The sequence below is a fragment of the Mobula hypostoma genome, chromosome 4 (assembly GCF_963921235.1).
Source record: "Mobula hypostoma chromosome 4, sMobHyp1.1, whole genome shotgun sequence".
In the NCBI taxonomy this organism is placed as follows: domain Eukaryota; kingdom Metazoa; phylum Chordata; class Chondrichthyes; order Myliobatiformes; family Myliobatidae; genus Mobula; species Mobula hypostoma.
The window spans coordinates 175,387,642-175,411,738 of NC_086100.1; the positions used below are offsets into that span (position 1 = coordinate 175,387,642).

General features: G+C 39.9%; 1 protein-coding gene across 1 annotated transcript in view; it reads left to right on the forward strand.

The window, feature by feature from the left end:
• Positions 1–24,097, forward strand: part of LOC134345996 (probable E3 SUMO-protein ligase RNF212) — an 85,891-nt gene that overhangs the window by 52,822 nt on the left and 8,972 nt on the right. Inside the window, exons 8-11 of the mRNA XM_063047335.1 lie at positions 12,741–12,804; positions 15,496–15,541; positions 15,927–15,990; positions 20,112–20,154. Coding sequence (XP_062903405.1) covers positions 12,741–12,804; positions 15,496–15,541; positions 15,927–15,990; positions 20,112–20,154 — 217 coding nt within the window. The remainder of the gene's footprint in view (positions 1–12,740; positions 12,805–15,495; positions 15,542–15,926; positions 15,991–20,111; positions 20,155–24,097) is intronic.

The following is a 24,097-nucleotide window of genomic DNA, read 5'->3' on the forward strand; positions in this document are numbered from 1 at the left end:
TGGAGTATTTTGAATATGCTGTCTGTCAAGGGGAGAGGGTATCAGTTCTTAATGGTGATTTTGTTGAGTCCACGGTAGTCAGTGCAGGGACGAAGACCCTCATCTTATTGACAAAGAAGAATTGGGCACTGGCTGGGGACTGGAATGGTTGAATGTAGAACTGTCGAACTGCTGTAGAACTTCAACGATATAGTCATTCATGGTTTGGGTCTCGGAGGGGAGAAGGAGAACAAACTATCTTGGGGAGTTGTGGTGTTCAGAAAGAGGTTGATCGCACAATTGTGTGGTCTGTGAGTCTGCAAGATGCTGGCTTCCTTTTTTATTGAAGGCGCTGGCTAAATCATGGTATTCCTTTGGGAGTTTGGTGTGGTCAGGAGTTTCCTCTGTCTCAACAAATTTACGGGGTGAAGTTAGCAGGGATTCCAGGCAAGTTGTCTGGCAGGTCAGTCCCTGAATCAGTAGTGAACTGGATTACTAGGCGAAGTGAGGCTCGTGAGTGGAGAGCCAGGAGTAACTCAAGGTGAGAAGAGCGTTGGGTGAGTCAATAAGGAGGAATTGGATAGACTCGTGGTATTCTCTGATGCTCACGTGCATAGGCCATGTGCATGCTGTAAGCATCCCAGATCCTCAAGGAACGTCTGTCAATGGCTGTGATGTAGAAGGGGTGAGTGATAGGCTTGGTAGGGAGTCCAAACCAGAAAGCTGCCTGCTGCACTGGAATCCACCAGAGCCTCCCGTATGTATAGACCATAAGATATAGAAGCAGAATTAGGCCATTCAGCCCATCGAGTCCATTCTGTCATTCTATAATGGCTGATACTGGATCCCACTCAACCCCATATATCTGCCTTCTTGCCATATCCTTTGATGCTCTGACCAATCAGGAATCTATCAACTACTGCTTTAAATATACCCATGGACTTTGCCTCCGCTGCAGTTTGTGCAGAACATTGTATAGATTCACTACTCTCTGACTAAAAAAAATTACTCCTTACCTCTGTTCTAAAAGGTTGACGCTCAGTTTTGAGGCTGTGCCCTCTAGTTTTGGATACCCCCACCATAGGAAACATCCACTCCACTTCTACCTTATTTAGTCCTTTCAATATTCAGTGCGCATGCGCCGGTCATGCATGCAGCCTGTTACAGCCGTTCCGAGTAGTTTTCTTACTTTTTTAACTTACGTTATTTGTTGTATTTTTTTCATGGTAACACGCTGAAGCTGCGCCCTCTCTAACATGCTGGTGGAGAGAGTTTTATTTCAGTTTTTAGAGCTGGAAATAGTTAAATTCGGACACGTCTCATTAGCGGGGCAGCAGTATGGTCGCATTGTTTATTCCAGGGACCAACTGACTGCGCTTATGCCGACCGGTTTAGCGAACAGAGCGGTGGACACCCCTGCTGAAATCTGGAGGAAAACACACAGAGGATGCAGAGAGGGATCACAAAGGCGAGGAAAGAGGACCGGGTCGAGACAACAGAGACTTATGGAGAAGAGGAGTTCAGTGGGTAATAAAATGGTCGAGTTGACGGCGCTAGCCAGGAGTCAGAGAACATTTCGGGAGTGCAGTGTTATGTGTTTTACTGAAACGGGGCTGCACAAGGGCATATCCGATCAAAACTTTTCCATGGATGGCTTCCAGACCGTTCGGGCTGACCGGAAGTGCACTGAGAGCGGTAAGCGTAAAGGAGTTGGGGGCTTGCTGTTCTGGTTAACAACGAATAGTGCAATACTGGTCATATTATGATCGAGAAACATGTTTGTAGACCGGATATTGAACTTTTTGCTGTTGGACTCCGGCCATATTCCACCAAGATACAACACTGGGCATCACGGGAGGTTGTTCCTGCCTGTGACCATTGAACTTTGCATCTCCTCCCGTGGAGGGTTAGACACCCTGAGCCAATAGGCTGGTCCTGGACCTATTTCCATCTGGCATAGTTTGCATATTGTTGTTTGATTGTTTGTGGTTTTTGTATTGCTATATTTATGCTCTATTTTTGGTTGGTGCGGCTGTAATGAAACCCAATTTCCCTCGGGATCAATAAAGTATCTATCTATCTATTTGGTAGGTTTCAATAAGATCTCCCTGCATTCTTCTAAATTCCAGTGAGTACAGGCCCTAAGCTGCCAAAAGCTCCTCATATGTTAACTGCTTCATTCTCGGAATCATCATCGTGAACCTCCACTGGACTCTCTCCAATGACAACACATCTTTTCTGAGATATGGAACCCAAAACTGTTGACAATACTCCAAGTGTGCCTGACTAGTGTCTTATAAAGCCTCAGCATTATCTCCTTGTTTTTACATTCTATTCCCCTTGAAATAAATGTCAAAATTGCATTTGCCTTCTTTACCACAGACTCAACCTGTAAATTAACCTTTTGGGAGCTTTCTTTACCACAAGGACTCCCAAGTCTCTCTGCATCTCTGATTTTTGAATTTTTTCCCCAAATAGATAATCTGTACTATTGTTCCTTTTACCAAAATGCATTGTCATACATTTCCCAACACTGTATTCTGTCCGGCACTTTTTTGTCCATTCTTCCAATTTATCTAAGCATTGCTTCCTCTGAACTACCTACCCTTTCACCTATCTTCATATCATCCGCAAACTTTGCCACAAAGTTGTCAATTCCACTACCTAAATCATTGATAAACAATGCAAAAAGTAGTGGTCCCAATACTGACCCCTTAGGGACACTACTAGTCACTAGCAGCCAAACAGAAAAGGCCCCATTTATTCCCACTTGCTGCCGCCTCCCCGTTAGCCATTGCTTTATTCATGCCAGTATCATTCCTGTAACACCATAGGATTTTATCTTGTTAATAGCCTTATGTATGCACTTTATCAAATGCCTTCTGAAAATCCAACTAAATGACATCCAGTGCCTCTCCTTTGTCCTCCCAGCTTGATACTTCCTTGAGGAAAATTTACCAGATTTGTCAGAGCAAGATTTCCCTTTACAGAAACCACGGTGACTTTGACTTTAGTCTCCAAGTAACCCGAAACTTCATCCTTAATAATAGAGTCCAACACTTTCCTAACCACTGAGGTTAGGCTAAGTGGCCTATAATAATCTTTCTTTTGCTTTCTTCCCTTCTAAAAGAGTAGAGTGACATTTGTAATATTCCTGTCCTCTGGGACTATGCCAGAATCAAGTGATCCTTGAAAGATCATGACCAATGCATCTGTTACCTCTTCAGCAACGTCTCTCAGGGCTCTGGGATGTAGTTCATCTGGTCCAGGTGACTTATCCACCTGAAGACCCTCAAGTTTGCTTAGCACTTTTTCACTGTAATAGCAACAGCACTCACTCCTGCTCTCTGATATTCACAGACCTCTGGCATGCTGCTAGTGTCTTTCATAGTGAAGTCTGATGCAAAGTACTCATTAAGTTCATCTGCTATTTTTTTGGACCCTATTACTGCCTCACCAGCATCATTTTCCCACTGGCCTAATATCAACTCTCACCTCCCTTTTACTCTTTATGTAACTGGAAAATCTTTTAGTATCCTGCTCTATATTATTGGCTGGTTTGCCCTCATATTTCATCTTTTCCCTATTTATAGGTTTTTATTTGCGTTTTGTTGGATTTTAATACCTCTCAATCATCCAACTTCCCACTCACTTTTCCTACCTTAATATGCTCTTTTCTTGGTTTTTATACAATCCTTTTTCCTTGTCAACCACGGTTGCCTGCTCCTGCCATTTGACAACTTCTTCTGTGGGACGTATCTATCCTGTTCTTTGTGAACTACTCCCATAAATTTAAACTATCTCAGCTCTGCTGTCATCCCTGCCAGTATCCTCCTCCAATCCACCTGAGCAAACTTCTCTCTCATACCTCTGTAATGCCCTTTATTTCTTTGTGTTACTGATACATGTGACTTCTGCTTCTCCCTCTCAAATTGCAGTATGAATTCAATCATATTATGATCACTGCCTCCAAAGGTTTCCTTTACATCAAGCTCTCTAATAAGATCTGGGTCATTGCACAACATCCAATCTACAATGGCCTTTCTCCAAGTATGCTCAAGCACTGTGTGTAGAGCCGTCATGGTGTGCTTTCTAGGTTGATGAACATCTCATGGGTACTCAGCTCATTTTTCCAAGTGGTCTGAGAGGCTATGATGGTAATGGGCCACTAGTACTTCTACATTCCAGCCACACTTAATCCAGTTTAATTCAGCACTGAGGGTGAGCCTTGAAGCAGGCGAAGTATCTGATCTGCCAACTTCCTTCCACTTCCCAGGTGGTTAAAAACTCGTATTTGTTGCAAATGGGGTTTTGATAGACCCAGTTAGCAGGGGCCCAGTCGAGAGAAATGACAGAAGCAATCTTGGCATAGTCCATAACATACAGAGATGGCTGGAGCTCAAATTGTAAGGTGCACTAGGAGTTGTTTGAAAGTAACCAGCTGATGGTTAATGGTTTCTTGCTCCTTCTCGATCGCGTGCTCCTGTCAACAGATGACTTCCTTTCAGCAGGCAAACTCTGCTGGGACACTTGCTCTTTCACCCATCCTGTCAGGAAATGTAGAGGAGGTCTGACCCAAGCACAGAGCAGCAGAGAAGATATAGCGGTGAATGGTGACTTCAATAATAAATTTCAAAATAACATGCCATGAAGGACAAAACAACAAGCAAGAACAGATACTAAACTGATGGGCAGCAAGGTAACTGAAGACTAGGAGCAACTGATTCTATGAGTGAACAAGGATTATCTTCTTTCTTTTTTGTTTTATGGCGGTTGGCAGCCAGTTTTTCAGTGCATTACTGCCACCTGCTAGACTTGTGGTGTTCCAACCATGTCCTGGAGTTCTCTACTTTAGACAATCTAGTTCAGCGTGCAGTTCTCTATTAGCATCACTCTGTAGTTACAATTCCTTGTGACTGCTTAATGCGCTCATTAGATAATGCCGCAAACTGCAATTCTTCCCTAATTTTGTCACGTTTTCATGTAGTTGCATTATCTCGATTACATTGATTTTATCTACATCACTTGTAAGACTAAAAGCGTCTTGTTAAAGAATGGTAATTATCGCACGTTATACTTTTAAAATTGCTGTTTTTCCAAGTCTGTCTGCTTTTTCAGGTTTTCTTTTTCTTGGATTGTAGCCTGCAGTTGTTTACTGAGACCTCAGAGTTCTTCATTTGCTTCCATGTTTTCATTTTAAAATCTGAATGTAGATAATTCACTTTGCAACAAATTCCTTTTCCTTTTGTATCCTTGTAATAATTTCTTCCATTTTCCAATCTCTTTTCCAACTCAGTTGTTCTTGTCGGGTACTTCTATTTGTTTTTGGAGTTCTGCACATTTACCCTGGCCTTCAACCATAAAATCTGAGGACTTTCCTTAAGTTCTGAAACATATTTCTTAAATTCTTGACCATTTGCGATAAATATACTGCCATTAATATTCCATCTCCCCTGCCTGTGAACTGTTGGATCCTCCATTCAGCGTTTCTTTGACTTCTTCCCACCTAATCCCTTTAATACCAAGATACTTTTCTGCAGACTTGACTATAATTTTAATTTTTTCAGTTCTTTTGCTTGTTTGTGCTGAACAATTAATTGCATCCACCATAAAAAGTACGAAATCCTTTCTACTCATTAATAGTGTATCCTTGTTTTTCATATTACAGCCCTCACAATTCACCAGTTGATTATTCCCTGTATTTGTTTGCTTGACAGCCTTTTTATTCAGCGAATTCTTTCACTGCTTCTGCATAACTGATTCCTTGAGTTACTTTTACATGTTGTATCTCAGCCACCTTCTTGCTATAAATGAACCGTCGATAAACTGCGCTGTGTTCCTCGCCACAATTGCAGCATTTCAGCCTAGCTCCCGCTTCACATTTTCCATATTCATGTTCTCCAGCGCATCTCCCACATCTTTGTTTTCCTCTGCAGACCTCCACAATGTGCCCGAATTTCTGAAATTTATAGCATTTTAAAGGTGGTGGTATATATATACTAACCACATAACACATATACCTTAAGTAAACGTTAGTCGGCAATCTATCTTCATCAAAGTTAATCATTACCGATAAACTATCACACTTTTTCCCGTTTCTTGTAACTTTCAAATGTTTGGCCTCAATAATTTTTGCTCCTTTTATGTTCTGTTTAATCTCATCCATAGTAACTTTTGTTGGTATCCCCAAAATTAGTCCACTTTCTATTGCTGGGTATTGAGCATTGTACTTCTTTGCTATCTATTTTGCTTAATCTTATCACTTTGCCTTGCTGAGCGCTATCCCGACAAATCACTAATGGCGATCCATTCTGTAAAATCTTTGCTCCTTTAATCTCGCCTATAATTTTGTTGAGCATCTTCGTCAAACGAATCGGGTTCTAATCACCGAAAGACACCCCGTCTTCGCTTAGTTTTATAATTGCTTTAATCTCATCTTCTTTCCATTGCTTTGCTGTCCTGTTTTGATCATCCACTGACTCCTCAGAGTTTGATATCCCGTACCTCTGCTTCTTTTTCTTCCTCTTTCCATTCCATTCCTCTTTCCCGCCACCCTCCATCTCTAGTTCACTTCCACTCTCGCCAAAAACTTCCCTCAACAGCTTGGCTCTTTCCTTGATGTTCTCTCTCTCCACCATTTTCCCTCCTCCCGAACAAGGATTATGGATGAGAGTTGGAGTTAAATAGGCTGCAGGTGAAGAATTGAGATGAGTGGCAGGTGATTCCTGTTACTGATTGACAGGAGCTTGATGCTCCAAATGCATGCTGACTGCTGTTTGTCAAGGTTCTTCATTAAGTACTAACCAGTAATATGGTGAGTATCCTCTTTAATACCACTATAAATTAATAAGTAATCTAATTGTCAATTAGAATTTTAATACTCTTTGGAGAAGCTGCTGCTTGTGTGTCCTTCAATTCTTTTAGCAGGAAGGCACTAAGACATTGCTTCTGCTTGTGTAAGCTAGACCATTTGAAATACAGCAGAATGTTGATAGCTCAGGTTGGCTATTTGGAAGTTTGGTAGATCGCTGAGTTTGTCAGGATCTGGACAGTGAAGCAAACATTTCCAATGGACCTCCCTCGAAGCTAGCCAATCAGAATCTTCTGCTAAGCTCCTCACAATGTTTTGAACCAGCCAACCAGATCACCACGTCTAGTCAATATCCGTTTGGACACCAGAGGAGTATATAAGCCGGCATTCTGAGGAGAGAACACCTTCAGCTGCACACTGTTGATGGCTTCTCAGTTGGAGCCAAAACGTCTGCAAATGTTTTACAAAGCTTGGCCAGCAACCAAACTTCCAAAGCTAGACCATTGTCCTATTTTGGCTATCTCTAAAGCTATTTTAATCTATAATATGTCGTGCAAAATATGACACTCTTGATACAACATTTCTTATCCTCCTTAGAGTGGCGGCAGCATAGTAATAAACTCATGACTTGTAGAGTTCATTATAAAATGAAGATGTGAAGAGCACTGTATAATTATTTTTGCTTTCATCCTATTTTATTTGTTCCACAATGCTAAATGCGTGAAAATATTTTTAGTTGCAATTGCGTCATATTAATCTTCCTCCCATTTATTTATTCCACTGTTCAAATCAAGGGCAATTGCATAATTTTTTTGTAATTTTTCTTAGGACCTTAACTTTATTGTTTTATTGTTCATTATTTTTTGTAGTAATATTGCTTTATGTGTTGTGTGTTAGAAGTACTGTGCTGATCAAAATTTACAGTTCAAAGTAAATTTATTATCAAAGTGCATTTCCAAAAAAAGCACAATATAATCAACGAAAGACCACAGCCAACAGGATGGACAACAACAAATGTGCAAAAAAAAAACAAGCTGTGCAAAGACAAAAAGAAAGAAAACAGAAAAAAATAAACTAATTAGGAGCGGAAGATGAAGAGTCCTTGAAAGTGAGCCAATTCAGTGGGAACAGTTCAGTGATGGGCTGAGTGAAGTTATCCCCTCTGGTTCAAGAGCCTGATGTTTGAGGGGTAATAACTGTTCTTGAACCTAGTGGTGTGGGTTCTCAGGATCTTGTGTCACCTTCCTGATGGAAGCAGCGAGAAGAGAGCTTGGCCTGGATTGAAGGGGTTCTTGATAACAGATGCTACTTTCCTGTGCTAGTGCTCCATGCAGATGTGCTCAGTGGTGGGGAAGGCTTTATCCACGATGGATTGGGCCGTATCTAATACTTTTTGTAGGCTTTTCCTTACAAGGGTATTGGTGTTTCCATACCAGGTCATGATACTACCAGTCAATATACTCTCCACCACGCATCTGTAAAAGTTTGTCAGAGTTTTAGATGATATGCCGAATCTTTGCAAACCTCTAACAAAGTGGAGGCGCTGCCATGCTTTCTTCATAATGGCACCTACATGCTAGATCCAGGACATGTACTCTGAAATGATGACACCAAGTTGCTGACCCTTCCAGCTCTGATCCCCTGGTGAGGTCTGGCTCATGCACCTTCGATTTTCTCCTCCTGAAGTCAAAAATCATCTTGGTCTTGATGATACTCAGTGAGAGGGGGTTGTTGTGGCATCGTTCAGCCAGATTGTCAGTCTCCCTCCTATATCCCTATTCGTCACCACCTTTGATTTGGCTAACAACAGTGTTTACGGCATACTTAAATATGGCATAGGAGCTATGCTCAATCTCACGATCATAAGTATAAAGTGAGTAGAGCAAGGAGCTAAGCACACAGACTTGTGCACCTGTGCTGGGGGAGATTGTGTAGGAGATGTTGTTGCCAATCCAAACTGACTGGGGTCTGCAAGTGAGGAAGTTGACGATCCGATTGCAGAAGGTGGTGTTGAGGTCTGGAACTTAAAGCTTATTGATTACTATTGAGGGGATGATAGTATTGAATGTTGAGCTGGAGTCAATGAAGAGCATTTTGATGTATGCACCTTCACTGTCCAGCTGTTTCAGGATTGAGTGAAGAACCATTGAAATGGTATCTGCTGTTGACCTGTTGTGATGGTAGGGAAATTGGAGTAGATTCAAGTCACTTCTTAGGTGGGAGTTGATGTTTTTCATCACCAACCTCTCAAAGCAATTCATCACAGTGAATGTAAGTGTTACTGAACAATAGTTATTGAGGCAGGTTACCATGTTCTTAGGCACTCACGTGATTGAAACCTGCTTGAAGGAAGTGGGTACCTCAGTGTCAAAGTGAGAGGTTAAAGATAGCAGTGAACAGTCCAGCCAGTTGATCAGTTGATCAGTGAGAGGTTAAAGATAGCAGTGAACAGTCCAGCCAGTTTTAGTACTTGTCCAGGTATCCCATCTGGGTCGGATGCTTTCCGTGAGTTCACCTTCCTGAAGGATGCTCTCACATCGACTTTAGTTTGGAGGAATGTTGTTTGGTTTGGTGGTATATGTGAACTTGAATTGAATGTAAGTATATTTTTTTTAGTCTTTCCTTCCTCCGACAATCATCAAGCTTTCAAAATCCAGGCTAAAATCACTACCTCCTTACTAACTTCAGCGATTTGTTTTAACCTTATTGTTGTTTGACCTAGAAGCAGTGGTAACTTATTTGAAATGGAATTATTTGTTTTTTAACAATCCATTCTGGAGGGAGGTTCATTGGGTGGAAGTTGGTTTTCAGCACCTTTTTCGAATATATGGTATGAATTATTATTTTCTGATCATTTGAACAACAAATGAATTCTGCAGCTGTTTTTAAAATTTGAAAAGCATTTCTGTTGGACCTTAAAATAAAATAAGTGAAAATGAGAATAGAAAAACATTCAGTCTTTCCAAACTTTTTGTTATTCCATTCCATATCTCTGCCAATCCTGACCTAAAACACATATACCATTACTTGTTAAACTAGAATGTTTTTGCATTGGAATCGACTGTTTCATAAGTTTACTCATCTTCAATTAACTTATTTTATGACTTCCTTAGCTCATAATTATATCCCTGGTTCACATAAACTATTCTTGCTTTTATCCAACTGATACATTTGCAGTCTTAAAACTTGGATTATATCTGCATATACTTTAAAAAAAGTGTTTAGTCATATGAGTGTAATATGAGAGTTGTGTTTCTTATATCACGCAACATAACATAAGACCATTGGCTTTGATGGATATTTTATACTGTTATCTTTGAGAGTTACTGGTATCTTATAACTTGCATAGTTGATAACCTTGTTGAGCATTTTTGTTTTCATCTGAAAATCTCTTAACTTCCCTATTTGCTATAGATAAATAATCTAAAATCATGATACATTTTTGTTTGACCTTTTTTTTGTATTTTCAATTCAAGCTCTCTTTGGATCTTAATCATTACATCCTTAGATAATTTTAGTAATTAGGTCTGCAACTAATACTCTGCTAATATTATTTCACATAATTTTTCTGTGTATCAGAATGTTGGATATCTGTATTGCAAAACAGAATACTTTATACTTTGGTGAATGTCAAGCAGATGTGCAAACAGATTCAGGGTAAAGATGTTCCTACTGTGTATTAAAAAGTACTTTATTTTTGAATTGCATAGGAGAGAGCTATATGGCATCAGTGTTTTAATGATATATATTTAATACTAGTCACTTTTTATGGTGAACGTTCCCTGTCTGAATTTACAGGGAATATTTTTGAATATTTATGAATATTTTTGATCCCAAGACCTGGGCTGTTACTACAAAAATTGTAATATCTGATTTTGACTGAAAATGAGGTTTCACAATTTCTGAAATCCCGTTATCCAACAAATCTTCATAATTTATTGCATGTTGGCCTGGATTGAGGCATGTTACACAGTGGTTTTGAATTTTCCCCTAATGCCTCTGGTATTCTTTAACGTCTTTTCACTCAAGCATTTTCCAGTCTTGATGCCAAATGTATCAACCCTGTAATTGCCAGAATCATGTCTTTTTCCGTCTAGAGTAACTCCATCTACTGACTCCTGGTGTCCTTTCACCACCTCAAAGTCAAAGCTTGAGATTATTGTCACATGCACAAGTACATGTATGTGCAGGTGCTATGAAGAACTTATCTGAGGCAGCATCACAGGCGCGCAGCATCAAAAGCAAACATTCACAAGCAAAATATAAATTAAACATAAATTATACTTAATTGTACAAGAAAGCACAATTAGAACAAAGGAAGCCCAATTTAGTGGAAGTGGTCATAGTGTGCTCACCTGTAGTTATTAGGGTTTTGTCGGTTAAAACTGAATGGTTGAAGTGAATTAGCTGTTTTAAAATAGTGCTGTGAGACTTCAGGCCTTCTACCAAATGGTAGTTGCGAAAAGATGGTGGGGATCTTTGATGATAGATGTTGCGTTTCTGAGGGAGCTTCTCCTGTAGATATTACCAGTAATGGGGTAGGATGTGTTGGTGATATGTTGAGCAGTGTTCACTAGTCTCTTCAGTTTTTTACATTCCACAAGGCAAATCAGTAATGTGATGGAATGCTTTCCACTTGCCTTAGAGAATGCAGTTCAAACAACATTCACAAATCTTAATTCAATCCAGAATGAAGTTGTGTGTTAATTGATCTGGTCCACCACCTTAAATGCTCATTTCATCATCATTGTGTATGATCTATGAATGCATTCCAGCAATTTGAAAAGGAACATTTTAACCACCTTTCACAATCCTACAACGTCTGCTACTTATTAGGACATGATAGTAGATGTATAAGAATGCATGCTAATTACCTTTCCATACACATAATATCCTGACCGAAATGTATTGGTATTCCTTTGTTTAGATGGCACACATGACACTATGCATTGATAGTGAAGGGAATGAATGTATAGGGTGGTGGATAAAGTGCCAATCAAAGGAAGCTACTCTGTTCTTGATGGTGGCAAGCTTGTTGAATGTTGGGACTGTGCTGATCCAGGCAGATAGAGAGTATTCCATTGCATTCCTGATTGGAGCTTTGCCTGTGGTGAAGAAGATATCACGTGGTGAATCATTCACTGCAAGATTCATTTTATTTTTAAATGTCCTTGTAGCTACAATATTTTATTGGCTGGTCCAATTAAATTTTTGGCCATTCCAGAATATTAAAGGTGAGGGAGATCCTTGTTGTTAGAATCAAAGTTGTTGGATGTTATGGTTGAATTCTGTTAATATTTTACAAGCAAGAGATGAAATTAAAGACATACCCCTTGGGATAGGAGTTGAGAATACTACCAACATGAGCCAAAGTTGATACAACATATGAAATAAATCATATTAATTTGTAACAACTTAGATTCTGAAGAAAGTGTACTAGGAAGCCAGTGTAGTTCCCTAAGGGCCAGTGTGATATATGTGTTTCTGTTTATTTTAACACTGGAAGGAATCAACAGGGTTCAGGATGAGTTGAAATTCGAGCAGGAGGTATTGGAAAAAGTGAATCTTTTTACCTTTTAAATAGGTTTCAGTTGTAATTGAGCTAAAGTTAAATGTACATGAAAGAAAATATAATTGAGGTAACAGGAATTGCAATACTAAATAATTATTCCTCATCCCACTGTTTTAATAAACCAAGATATATCAATAGCCTTTCCAATTGCTGTGAAAAGAAAAGGCATAATTTCTATTTTATTCTGGTAAGAGACAGGGAGTAGTAGGCCTTTAATAAGATGATTTAACTTGTGTTTCTGTAACTAATTTCACTTGCCGCAATGCTATTAATAATGATGTTTATTAATTTTTTGTGCACATTTTGCACACCATTGTTCTAAAAAATATGTAATGTAACTTCAAATGTTAACATGCAACTATTTTGTTTATTCATTAGCACCTTCCATGAAATCAGCAATGTACTGTTCAGTTCCACAGTCAAGACCATCCACCACTGAAAGGTATGTTATGTTAAGATGGTAGCTTTGGAACACAATGCTGGGCATACCTCTGTTTTTCTCACTATCTTTACTAATCCCCATGTCAAGGTGATCCTTTCACAGGTCCTACTGCTAGCACCTTGCCCACTGACGTTTTACTTTTCATCTCCACCATACCTGGACAGTTGCATGCCTGGGATACACTTAATTTTATTCTGTGTAGTCTGCTGTAGTACAGACTACAATGGAAAGCATATAAGGCCCAATCAGTAAACTATCCTGAGTCTTGAGCGGTGCTAAATTTTTAGCATGAGGTTATTGTCACTCAATGATTTATATGTTCATGGGCTTGTTTCTTGAAAATTCATTCGTGCTTGAGTATCAGGGTGTGAAAGTTACTGAATGATCTCTGTCTTCTAAAGAAAACTAGTAATAAAATCCAGTAAGGAGGTAAAGTCTAGGTATACTCTTTTTGAGAGGCATGGCACATCTGGGAAATTATTGGCAAAGAGAGAAGAGCATGTCAAAATATGGCCTGGTGAATGAGAGGAGACATTGGTTTGTGACCTTGGGAATGAAAGATCACTGAATGGGGATTTGGGAGAATATTAAGAAGATGGTTGAGGTTGATAGGTGATGGAGGAAGGAATGTGTGACAAGGTCAAGTGACTCCATATAGATAATGTATTTTAAGTTGAACAGTAGATCTACTACTCCAAACCCTGAGGTTTCACAATGACAGAACAGTAGATCTACATCACTTCCTACCTACACCTTTTTTCCCCCACAAAGGTTGGGTGGAACTATGTTGGAGGTCACGGGTTAAGGGTGAAAGGTGGGAAGTTTTAGGGGAACATGAGGGGAAACCATTCAGAGGGTAGTGAATGAGTTGAATGAGCTATCAGCACAAGTGGTGCATGCAAACTCGATTTCAACGTTTAAGAGAGGTTCGGATAGGTATATGGTTAGTTAGGATATGGAAGGCTGTGGTCCTGGTCCAGGTTGACCAGGGATCTCTGTGGTCAGTGACTGAAGTTGGCAGGTCCCGTGGATGACAGTTGATGAGGCCCTAGCTCGGCAAGTTCCCTCATATTGACAAGTCTCAGGACTTGTCAATGTGAAGGGATATGCCAACTTGTACAGGCAGTAGGCACGAGGGCTAATGACCACTGTGCCCGGGTCAGTAAGTCACTGGGTTTGGAAGTCCATGCAAGTCTGGAGTTCGAAGCCTGAAGTTGAAAGCCCTGTGATTGGTGAGTCCTGGGGTTGATAGTGAAGGTTGAAGACTGGTTCCGCCAAGTCCAGAAGTTGAAGCCCAAAGTTTGAAGCCGTTGTGTCAGTGTTTCTGATAGTAGGAAGCCTGAAGTCTGCAAGTCTGTTAGTTCTGGGGCTAGGGATAATACCTGGCCCCCTCCCCCAAGGTTGAAAAGTCCCAGGGTCAGAGGTGACTGTGAATCCGGAGTTCAGAGTTCCTTGATCTGCAAGTTCTGGGGTTGATACCAAAACTTGAAGCCTGAAGGTTGAATCCTGAGGTTGGCAGGTCCAGAAGTTGAGGTCCTATGTCGAGTCCCATCCGTTGGCATATCCAGTAAACTGGGCTCACTCCTGCTGTGTACGTTCTCGCTGTGACCATATGGGTTTCCTCTCGGAGCCCTGGTTTCCTCCCACACTCCAAAGAAGTACAGACTAGTAGGTTATTTGGTCACATGGCTATAACTGGGTGATGTGGGCTCATGGGCCAGAAGGGTCTGTTACTGTGCTGTATCTGTAAATAAATAAATAAAAGTTGGAGGCCTGATGTCTACGAGAGCAAGCCAGTGATTGGAGGATGGAGGATGGAGGCCCAGAGGCAGCCTGTCTGTGTGCATGGGAGGGAGAAAAGGGGCTCGTTTTGCTGTGGTTGTTTTGTTGGCTGTGTGTTGTTCTGCTGGACATTGTAGGTGTGTGTGGCAATACTTGTGGGCTGCTCCCAGCATATCCTTGGGTTGTGTCAATTGTTAACACAATCGAGGCATTTCACTGTGTGTTTTGATGTATACTGTATGTGATATATCTCTGAGGCTAAGTCAGATGAACTAATTCTCTAGTTGCTCTATGAATGACATCATTAGATTCAAAAGTGAAGCAAAAGCATATAGATAGAAACATGATTCATGATCTGAAATATCTAGTTAAAATTGTGACATAGCACGATTCAACCTGGAAATCACAGCAATTATGCTCCACTCCGGGCAAAATTGATTTTCACATGTACAACACTAATAGGAATATTATGCGATACTCATCTGAATTTCTCAGCCAGTGTGCTTCAACAGAAATGAAATACAATACTGCAGATTGATCCAACTACATAACTTTGGAAGGAAAAGTGAAGCTTGTACTTTAAAGTTGTTTTTGCCAACACATAACTGCATAAATATTCAGAGGTATGTTTGTTATCAGACTGGTGGTACAGAAATTGGATTAATGATCTGGCATTTAAATCCATATGGGGGAGAAGTTAATTTGTTCAAGGGTATTTGGATTTGGAGAATAAATATTAATTTTGTCAGTAATGCCCTTGATTAAAATATTTTATTGTTGATAAAATGTTTTATTATTAAATACAACAAAGTACTATTAACATTTAAATTTGGAAGCTTGACAGAATAAGAACAATTTATTTTTTGCAAACCATTCAGTCAAAACAGCTAAATACCTTGTCCCACTCAGGGCTCACAAAATGGAGCTTGATGGAAGACCAAGTTCATCGGGAAAAGTATGTACAACCTATAACAAGGTGAGCTCAGTAACAAATGATTTATTACCGTCTGTACCGTAAACATTACCTTCCAGTTTTGGAATTTTCTCTTTGACAGTGGGTAAAGGCAATCATACAATTTCCATATAGATACAGAGGGTCATATCATTAAATATGTATGTTAAATACAAATAAAACTAGTGTGTAGCGTTCCTACTTATTGCACTAGAAGGGCTGGAATGTATGTAATAATAGGTTCAGTGAGATTCCCTCTAAACTTCACCCAGCCATTTTGCCTGCTTTAACTGTAGTTTTTATCAAGGATAGTTGTATTCTTTTGAGGGTGGACAGTTTATTACTTTTCTGTATTACATGTATTTTTGATCTTTTTGCCATGTTACAGTCTGATTCGTCTATGGGTCCACCTAGATTATCAGTAATTAGTCCGCCTCAGGATGGGCGAATGGGTAAGTTCTGCTTTTTTTCTCTTGATTAATTTGAGGACGTTTGAATGCTAACTTCATTTGATTTTTGAAGTAGACTATATTTACCCTAAAAGTAATACGTTGTGGTGAATATATGTTTTCCAGGTGTAATAATTTTGCAGTCACAAGTCGGTCATCTGGCAATGACCTTTGCCTCATCAATGGGGATGGGAGAGATTCCGGAGGTTGTAGCTGTTGTTCCCTTATTCAAGAAAGGGAGTTAGAGATAGTTCTGGAAATTATAGACCAGTGAGTCTTATTTCAGTGGTTGGTAAGTTGATGGAGAAGATACTGAGAGGCAGGATTTATGAACATTTGGAGAGGCATAATATGATTAGGAATAGTCAGCATGGCTTTGTCAAAGGCACGTCATGCCTTACGAGCCTGATTGAATTTTTTGAGGATGTGACTAAACACATTGATGAAGGCAGAGCAGTAGATGTAGTGTATATGGATTTCAGCAAGGCATTTGATAAGATACCCCATGCAGGGCTTATTGAGAAAGTATGGAGGCATGGGATCCAAGGGGATATTGCTTTGTGGATCCAGAATTGATTTGCCCACAGAAGGCAAAGAGTGGTTGTAGACGGGTCATATTCTGTATGGTGGTCGGTGACCATTGGTGTGCCTCAGGGATCTGTTCTGGGACTCCTTCTCTTTGTGATTTTTATAAATGACCTGGATGAGGAAGTGGAGGGATGGGTTAGTAAATTTGTGATGACACAAAGGTTGGGGGTGTTGTGAATAGTGTGGAGGGCTGTCAGAGGTTACAGTGGGACATCAGTAGGATGCAGCACTAGGCTGAGAAGTTGCAGATGGAGTTCAACCCAGATAAGTGTGAAGTGGTTCATTTTGGTAGGTCAAATATGATGTCAGAATATAGTATTAATGGTAAGACTCTTAGCAGTGTGGAGGATCAGAGGGATCTTGGGGTCAGAGTCCATAGGACACTCAAATCTGCTGCGCAGGTTGACTCTGTGGTTAAGAAGGCATACGGTGTATTGGCCTTCATCATCTGTGGGATTGAATTCAAGAGCTGAGAGGTAATGTTGCAGCTATATGGGACCCTGGTCAGATTCCACTTGGAGTACTGTGCTCAGTCCTGGTCACCTCACTACAGGAAGGATGTGGAAGGATGCAGAGGAGATTTACAAGGATGTTGCCTGGATTGGGGAGCATGTCTTTTGAGAATAGGTTGAGTGAACTCGGCCTTTTCTTCTTGGTGTGATGAAGCATGAGGGGTGATCTGATAGAGGTGTATAAGATGATCGTGTGGATAGTCAGAGGCTTTTTCCCAGGGCTGAAATGGCTACATGAGAGGACACAGTTCTAAGGTGCTTGGAAGTAGGTACAGAGGAGGTTGCCAGGAATAAGGTTTATGCAGAGAGTCATGAGTGCGTGGAATGGGCTGCCGGCGATGGTGGTGGAGGCGGATACGATAGAGTCTTTTAAGAGACTTCTCCTGGATAGGTACATGGAGCTTAGAAAAATAGAGGGCAATGGGTAACCCTCGGTAACTTCTAAAGTAAGTACATGTTCGGCATAGCATTGTGGGCTGAAGGACCTGTATTGTGCTGTAGGTTTTCTAAGGTTAATTATCTTAACTGAAGCCATAGGGAATCTGTATTAATACATTGATAGCATAGGGTTGTATTGTTCCAATGGAAACATTTTGCTTGCTTACCAGAAGCTGGGAGAATAATCAGAGGATGCAACAGTGATCAGTCTTTCTTGTCTTTGGATATATGAAAGAAGTTACATTTAACTAATCTACTGGAGTTCTCTGAGAATATAACTACAGTGGATTCCAGTTAATTGGGCACACTGGGATCAGTAATTTTGCCACAATTGATTGGCATCCCCAATTAGCCAAAGTTTCATGGAAATAGTTAAAAGGTATAAAAAAAGACAAACTACTGCTTAACTGAGTAACAAATTATGTATTTAAATGAAGTACAGAACAAATTAGAACACTACCAATAGTACTATAGTACTATAAAACTGTGTATTAGTTCCTAATAGTTATCAATAGAGGAATTTATCCAGTGTATGGTGTACAGGAAGGATGTGGAAGCCATAGAAAGGGTGCAGAGGAGATTTACAAGGATGTTGCCTGGACTGGGGAGCATGCCTTATGAGAATAGGTTGAATGAACTCGGCCTTTTCTCCTTGGAGTGACAGAGGATGAGAGGTGACCTGATAGAGGTGTATAAGATGATGAGAGGCATTGATTGTGCTATAGGTTTTCTATTTTTCTGTGTACACTACTGTGTTCTTTTGATTGACTGTAAATGAACAAAATCAGCACAGACTCTTAGTGTAGGTAACGGACAGCTGACAATGAGTGATGTTAGGCAGATGGCTTTTAATTTGGTCCCATGGGATAATTTTTTTCGGCTAGTGTCAAACCTCTTTGTGGCATCTTGGCAAGGCTTTGAATTTTTAAAGGCAAAATAAAAAGCAAAATGATCAAAAATCACTGAATTTTGATTTGGCATATGCTGGCTCTAATGAATAACATAACACAAGCACACACAGCAGACGCTATTTAAAAACTGTTCGTTCTAAGCACAGTGTAGTGTGTAATGGCCACACAAGTGCACACAACTGGCGCTATTTAGAAGGTGTTTGGCAACTCTCTCTATTAGTTTTTGTTTTTTAAGAATTGTTCCAAATAACCAATGGCCCAATTAACCAGCATCCACTGTTGTAGAATGGATAAGAGGAACCTCTTAATATAGTGTGTTTGGATGTTTTCCAAAGTTTTTTGATGAATTGCCAAACAAGCACTTGTTAAACAAATTGAGGAATAGTTATTTGACAGGAAGCAAAGCACAGAATTAAATGGATCTTTCTTAGATTGGTAGGCTCTGATTAGTGCTATTCACAATCAATATTAACAATTGCGAGGATTGTGTCATTTTTTGAAGTTTGCTGATTTTGCTAGGCTAGGTGGGAATATGAGTGGGAAGAGGATGTAAAAAAGGTTCAAGAGGATATAGACACACAGAAGGAATGGACAGATGCAGCATAATGGAGAAAATGCCAAGTTATCCACTTTGATGTATAAAACAGAAAAGCAAAACTCCAAATGATAAGAAAATGAGTAATGTTCTAGGTAAAAAGAATCAAGGTGGCCAAGAGCGTGTCATTGAAAGCCAACATGCAGATGCAGCAAATAATTAGGAAGGCAAGTGGTATGTTGGCCTTCATTGTGAGAGGTTTTGAGTACCACAACAAAGATGTCTCATTGAAGTCATATTGGGACATGGTGGGAAGAGGTTGAAGAGACTAGGCCTGTATTATCAAGAGTTCAGAAGAATTCTTACAGGACTGAACAGTAGAGCAGAACCAGGTGTTACAATCTCAGGAAAAAGACTAAGCAATTCCCTCTCCCATCCACTGGCTAATGATCCTGCTAAATGATAAAGGAGACTCAAAAGGCAATGAAGCTGACTTCTGTTCCTATTTCATATGCTTTGTGGAACTGGAATTGGTTTAATATTTGTTTATTATGGACCAAAGTAGAGTGAAAAGCTTGTCTTGTGTACCGTTCATGCAAATCAATTCATTACAGAAGTTCATCGTGATAGTTCAAAGTAAAACAATAACAATGCAGAATAAACATGGGTTTTAACTTTTTAACTCATTTTTGTAAGTTAATGGGTTATAAGTAAATTTAGTATCATTAAATTTTTAAAGCTATCCTTTTAAAAAATATTTTCAGTATGCTTTTGCTACTTTTAAAAGCCTTGATTGCTAGAGATATTTGAAAGACTTTTTAACATGTTTCTCTGAAGGCCTCTGATGCTTTTGGGTGGGCACATCCTCAGATTCTCCCACCCAAAGCCAACGCTGTTTGCTCGGCACTGAGAGTCAGCTGTAGTGGTGTGGCTTTGTGATCAGGTGGATCTGTGAGGTTATGCTCAAAGGTTCATTTTATTATCAAAGTATGTATGCAGAATACAACTAATAGTTACTCTTGTTCTGAATCTTATCTAAGTGGAGTTCTGTTGTCTGTAGATACTAGAAAAGATATTGATTGTCTTATATTTTCTAAGTGTATAATATACATTCATAAAAATGATATTTCACTGTTTTAGGTACTGTGCCTTATAGAGGAGTTGGCAAAGTAGGGTCTTTTAGGTATGTATTGAAATCCCTTTCCTACATTTGGGGGATACATTAATAAGTAGTTTAAAAAAAGTTGTCTTTAAAACAAGTTCTTATTGAAACCATAAATGTATAGTACACAACTGTGATTTCTTTCCTAGGTTAAAATATTTTCTGTGTGTATATTGATTGCACATTTAATAACAGAAAGCAATTAAACATAAGGAATGGAGAGTTGATGATCTGGCCTACTGAATGGAGAGGACATTTTTTAGCATGGTTGGGCTTGTTGATGTGAGCTATCAAGCCAGTTGCACATTGTAAACTTAGTAGGTCTTTAATTTTTATAAAAAGTATCCTTTTTCCCAAACTCTCATAGCAAAGGTGGCAAAGAGGGAGTACAAACTCTCTTTGCACCATGATTCTTGATTCTGGTGTAGTGATAAGGTCACCGCAGAGTGGACAGCATTGGAGTTTCTGCTGATAATGGTTGCACCAAGATGCTGGTTTAGCTCAGCCTAAGATATAATCAAAGCAGGTTATGCATGCCGTTGAAGAGGAGTGGGCTTGGTCAAAAGCACGGTAGTCTATGTCCTTGTTTCTGGTGGCTTTGCTCCCCCTACTACTGCCTCCAGTTCTATATCCACTTTATGAGACTGGAACATTGTAAATCAAGACTATCCTGTCAAAGGTGAATAATCAGTCTCCCTATTTCCTCACTTCATCCTGTACCTCTATTGGTCTGCCTCTCTACCAGAAGACTTTAGGTTCAGACCCAGGGAATAATTGTCAAACACAGTTTACTTAAAATTGCATACTGTTTATTAGCAAGCTTGCATCTGAGTTGATACAACAGAGTCCCCGCTCATAGAGCCTGGCAAAATCTGCAATCAAGTGAGCCCCGAGTACTGTCTGGGACTGCTTGTTAAACATTCGTTATCACATACATATTCTGATTGTTGCTAGGCATCCTTGGTTAATGGTTACACAAGCAGCTTTCTCATGCACAAGCACTTCTTTGTTCCCTGTATCTGTCTCATGGTTAGTGGATTAGTTATCGTGCAACGTTACTAGCCAAGCTGCAAATGTCATTTAGGTTTTAGCCCTTTTAATTCTGCATATAATTCCTCACCTCACTCTAAGGTTTCGTGATCAGGTACTGTGAATGTAGTTCAGGGCTGTTTTTGATCTGTTGGAAACATAGAAAACCTACAGCACAATACCGGCCATTTGGCCCACAAAGTTGTGCGGAACATGTCCCTACCTTAGAAATTACTAGGCGTACCTATAGCCCTCTATTTTACTAAGCTCCATGTACCTATCTAAATGTCTCTTAAAAGACCCCTGTTGTATCCGCCTCCACCACCGTTGCCGGCAGCCCATTCCACACACTCACCACTCTCTGAGTAAAAAACTTATCCCTGACATCTCCTCTGTACCTGCTCCCCAGCACTTTAAACCTGTGTCCTCTTGTGGCAACCATTTCAGCGCTGGGAAAAAGCCTCTGATTATCCACACGATCAATGCCATTCATTGCCCAAAAAAATGAAGGTTTAGTCAGTTAAATTGCAATCCTATTCTGCCCATTCCCATTCTTGTTCACTCAGTCCACTCTAATAATTTCACTGTTCCCTCTGTTCTGTCCTCTTTCATACTCCACACAGTTTAATTCAATCTCCTCTCAATCGTTGTTTTCTTTAATATCCTACCTTTTATAGCCTAAACAATCTGAGGATACTTATTGGAGATAACCTGCGAACCTGCTTTCAATTCTATGTTGATGCCCTGTTCCTCTGAACTTGTGCTGCTGCTTCCTTTGGGAAGGCAATGGAAGGAAGTGTCATTTGTGCCTCAGAATCTTACAGCATTTTAAGTTGGCCAATTTAGTCTCAGAAAACAGATTTTTTCCCCAGTACCCTGCACTTCCAGTACTCATCTAATCAATTTATGAAATGTTCATATTGACACTGACTTACTTGTTCTGTCATAACTTTTAACATTTAATCATTCCATAACATTCTTTGTTCCTGGAAGTAATCAGGTTGTCCAATAAGTGAAGTCTGTTTCTTCTCTTCACTCGTCAGTGGCTTTGTTTCCTCATTAAAATGAGGTGGTAAAAGTTTTATTTAATATGCCAGCTGAGGGCTTATCAGAGATTTGCAATGGTTTAGCATGACTTCCTTATTTTCCAAAAAATTTTCCTGTGTATTTTGTGAAGTAGCCTTATCAGTTACCTTTCCCTACTTCAATGAGACGTGAATGTGCAACCATTGCTCCTCTTTTCTTGTACACTTTCAAAATAGTACCACTTTTTGTGTGCAGAAGGCATATACCAGGATGGGGTCTGGACTTGGGAGTCTGAGTTATTAGGAAAGGTTGCATAGACTAAGACTTTTCTTCCTGGGGTGTAGGAGATTGAGGGGTGGCCTGATAGAAGTATATAAGATCATGAGAAACATCGACAGGGGGAAAAGAACATACTTTTTCCCAGGGAATGAGTGCTGAAAACAAGCGGGCATAGGTTTAAGATCAGAGACAAGAGATATAGAAGGGACATCAGGACGGCTTTATCACACCAAGGATGATGCCTATCTGGAATGGGCTGCCAGAAATACTGGTTGAGGCAGGCACATTTATAGCATTTAAAAGCCATCTAGAAAAGTACATGGCTAGGAGACATTTAGAGAGCTGTGGGCCAAGTATGGGCAGGTGGGACTAGCTCTCTGGGCAAAACAGTTGGCATGGACAAAGTGGATTTGTTGGGCCTAGTTCCATGTTGTAAGACTCTATGATCTTAGATGTTGTCTATATGGAGTTTATTAAGATATTTAACGTTCCAGTGTGGTAGGCTGGTCCAGAGGTTTTCAGGCACATGGGATCCAAAGCAAACTAGCTCATTGGATCCAAAATTGGCTTGTTAATAGGAGGCAGAGGGTAGGATGGGAGTCTATGACTGCATCAGTTATTGCTGACAACCATGTTGTTTGTGACATTGCATGTGAATACATAGGACGGGGTATGATTAGTAAGCTTAGTGGATAACATGAAAGCTGGTGGTTTGTGGACAGTGAGAAAGTTTGTGCAAGGCTGCAGCAGGATATAGTAGATAGAAGGTTGAGTAGAGTATTAGCAGATTAATTTAATCTTGATAAGGGCTTTGAGATGCATTTGATAAATCAAATATAGTTAAGGTATATACAATAAATTGTAGAGTGCTTAAGAATGATGAACAAAGGGACCTTGGGGTTCAAATCTATAGTTCCCTGAAAGTGGCAACACAGGTGAAAGGGGTGATGAAGAAGATGAAAGCAAAAATGCCATACAAAGCTTTATGGTTGAAATGTAAAAGCTGGGACATTATATTGCCACTTTATAAATCACTGGTTAGGCCACACTTGCAGTATTGTGTGCAGTTCTGGTCTCCACACTATAGGTAGAATCTAGTAGCCCTGGAGACAGAGCAGAAAAGATACACCAGGGTGTTGCCTAGTTTGGAAGGCTTTAGTTATTGGGGAGTATAGATAGGCTGGGTTTGTTTTCCCTGGAACAATGGAAATAGTGGGGGTGACCTGATATAAGTATATAAAATTATAAGGGGCATAGATAGGGCAGACAGTAAGAACCATTTCCCATGGTTAGGGATATTAAAAACATGTAAGGTGAGAGGAAGGAGGTTTAATAGGGATAAGAGGGTAAATTTTTTGGTCAGATCTTGAACTTGTTGCCAAGAGAGGTGCTGGAGTCAGACAGAATTACTTTGTTTAAGGGACATTTAGACAAGCACTTAAATAGGCAGTGCATAGAGGCTATGAACCTAATGCAGTCAAATGAGATTAGCATAGATGAGCTGAAAGGCTGAAATGAATGTAGTGGGGTGAGGAATAAGTTTCTGATTTGTACAAGTATACAAGTCTATGATTGTAAATCTCTCTAGAAATAGTATCGGGAACTTGCAATATATTTTTTCATTAGTTGT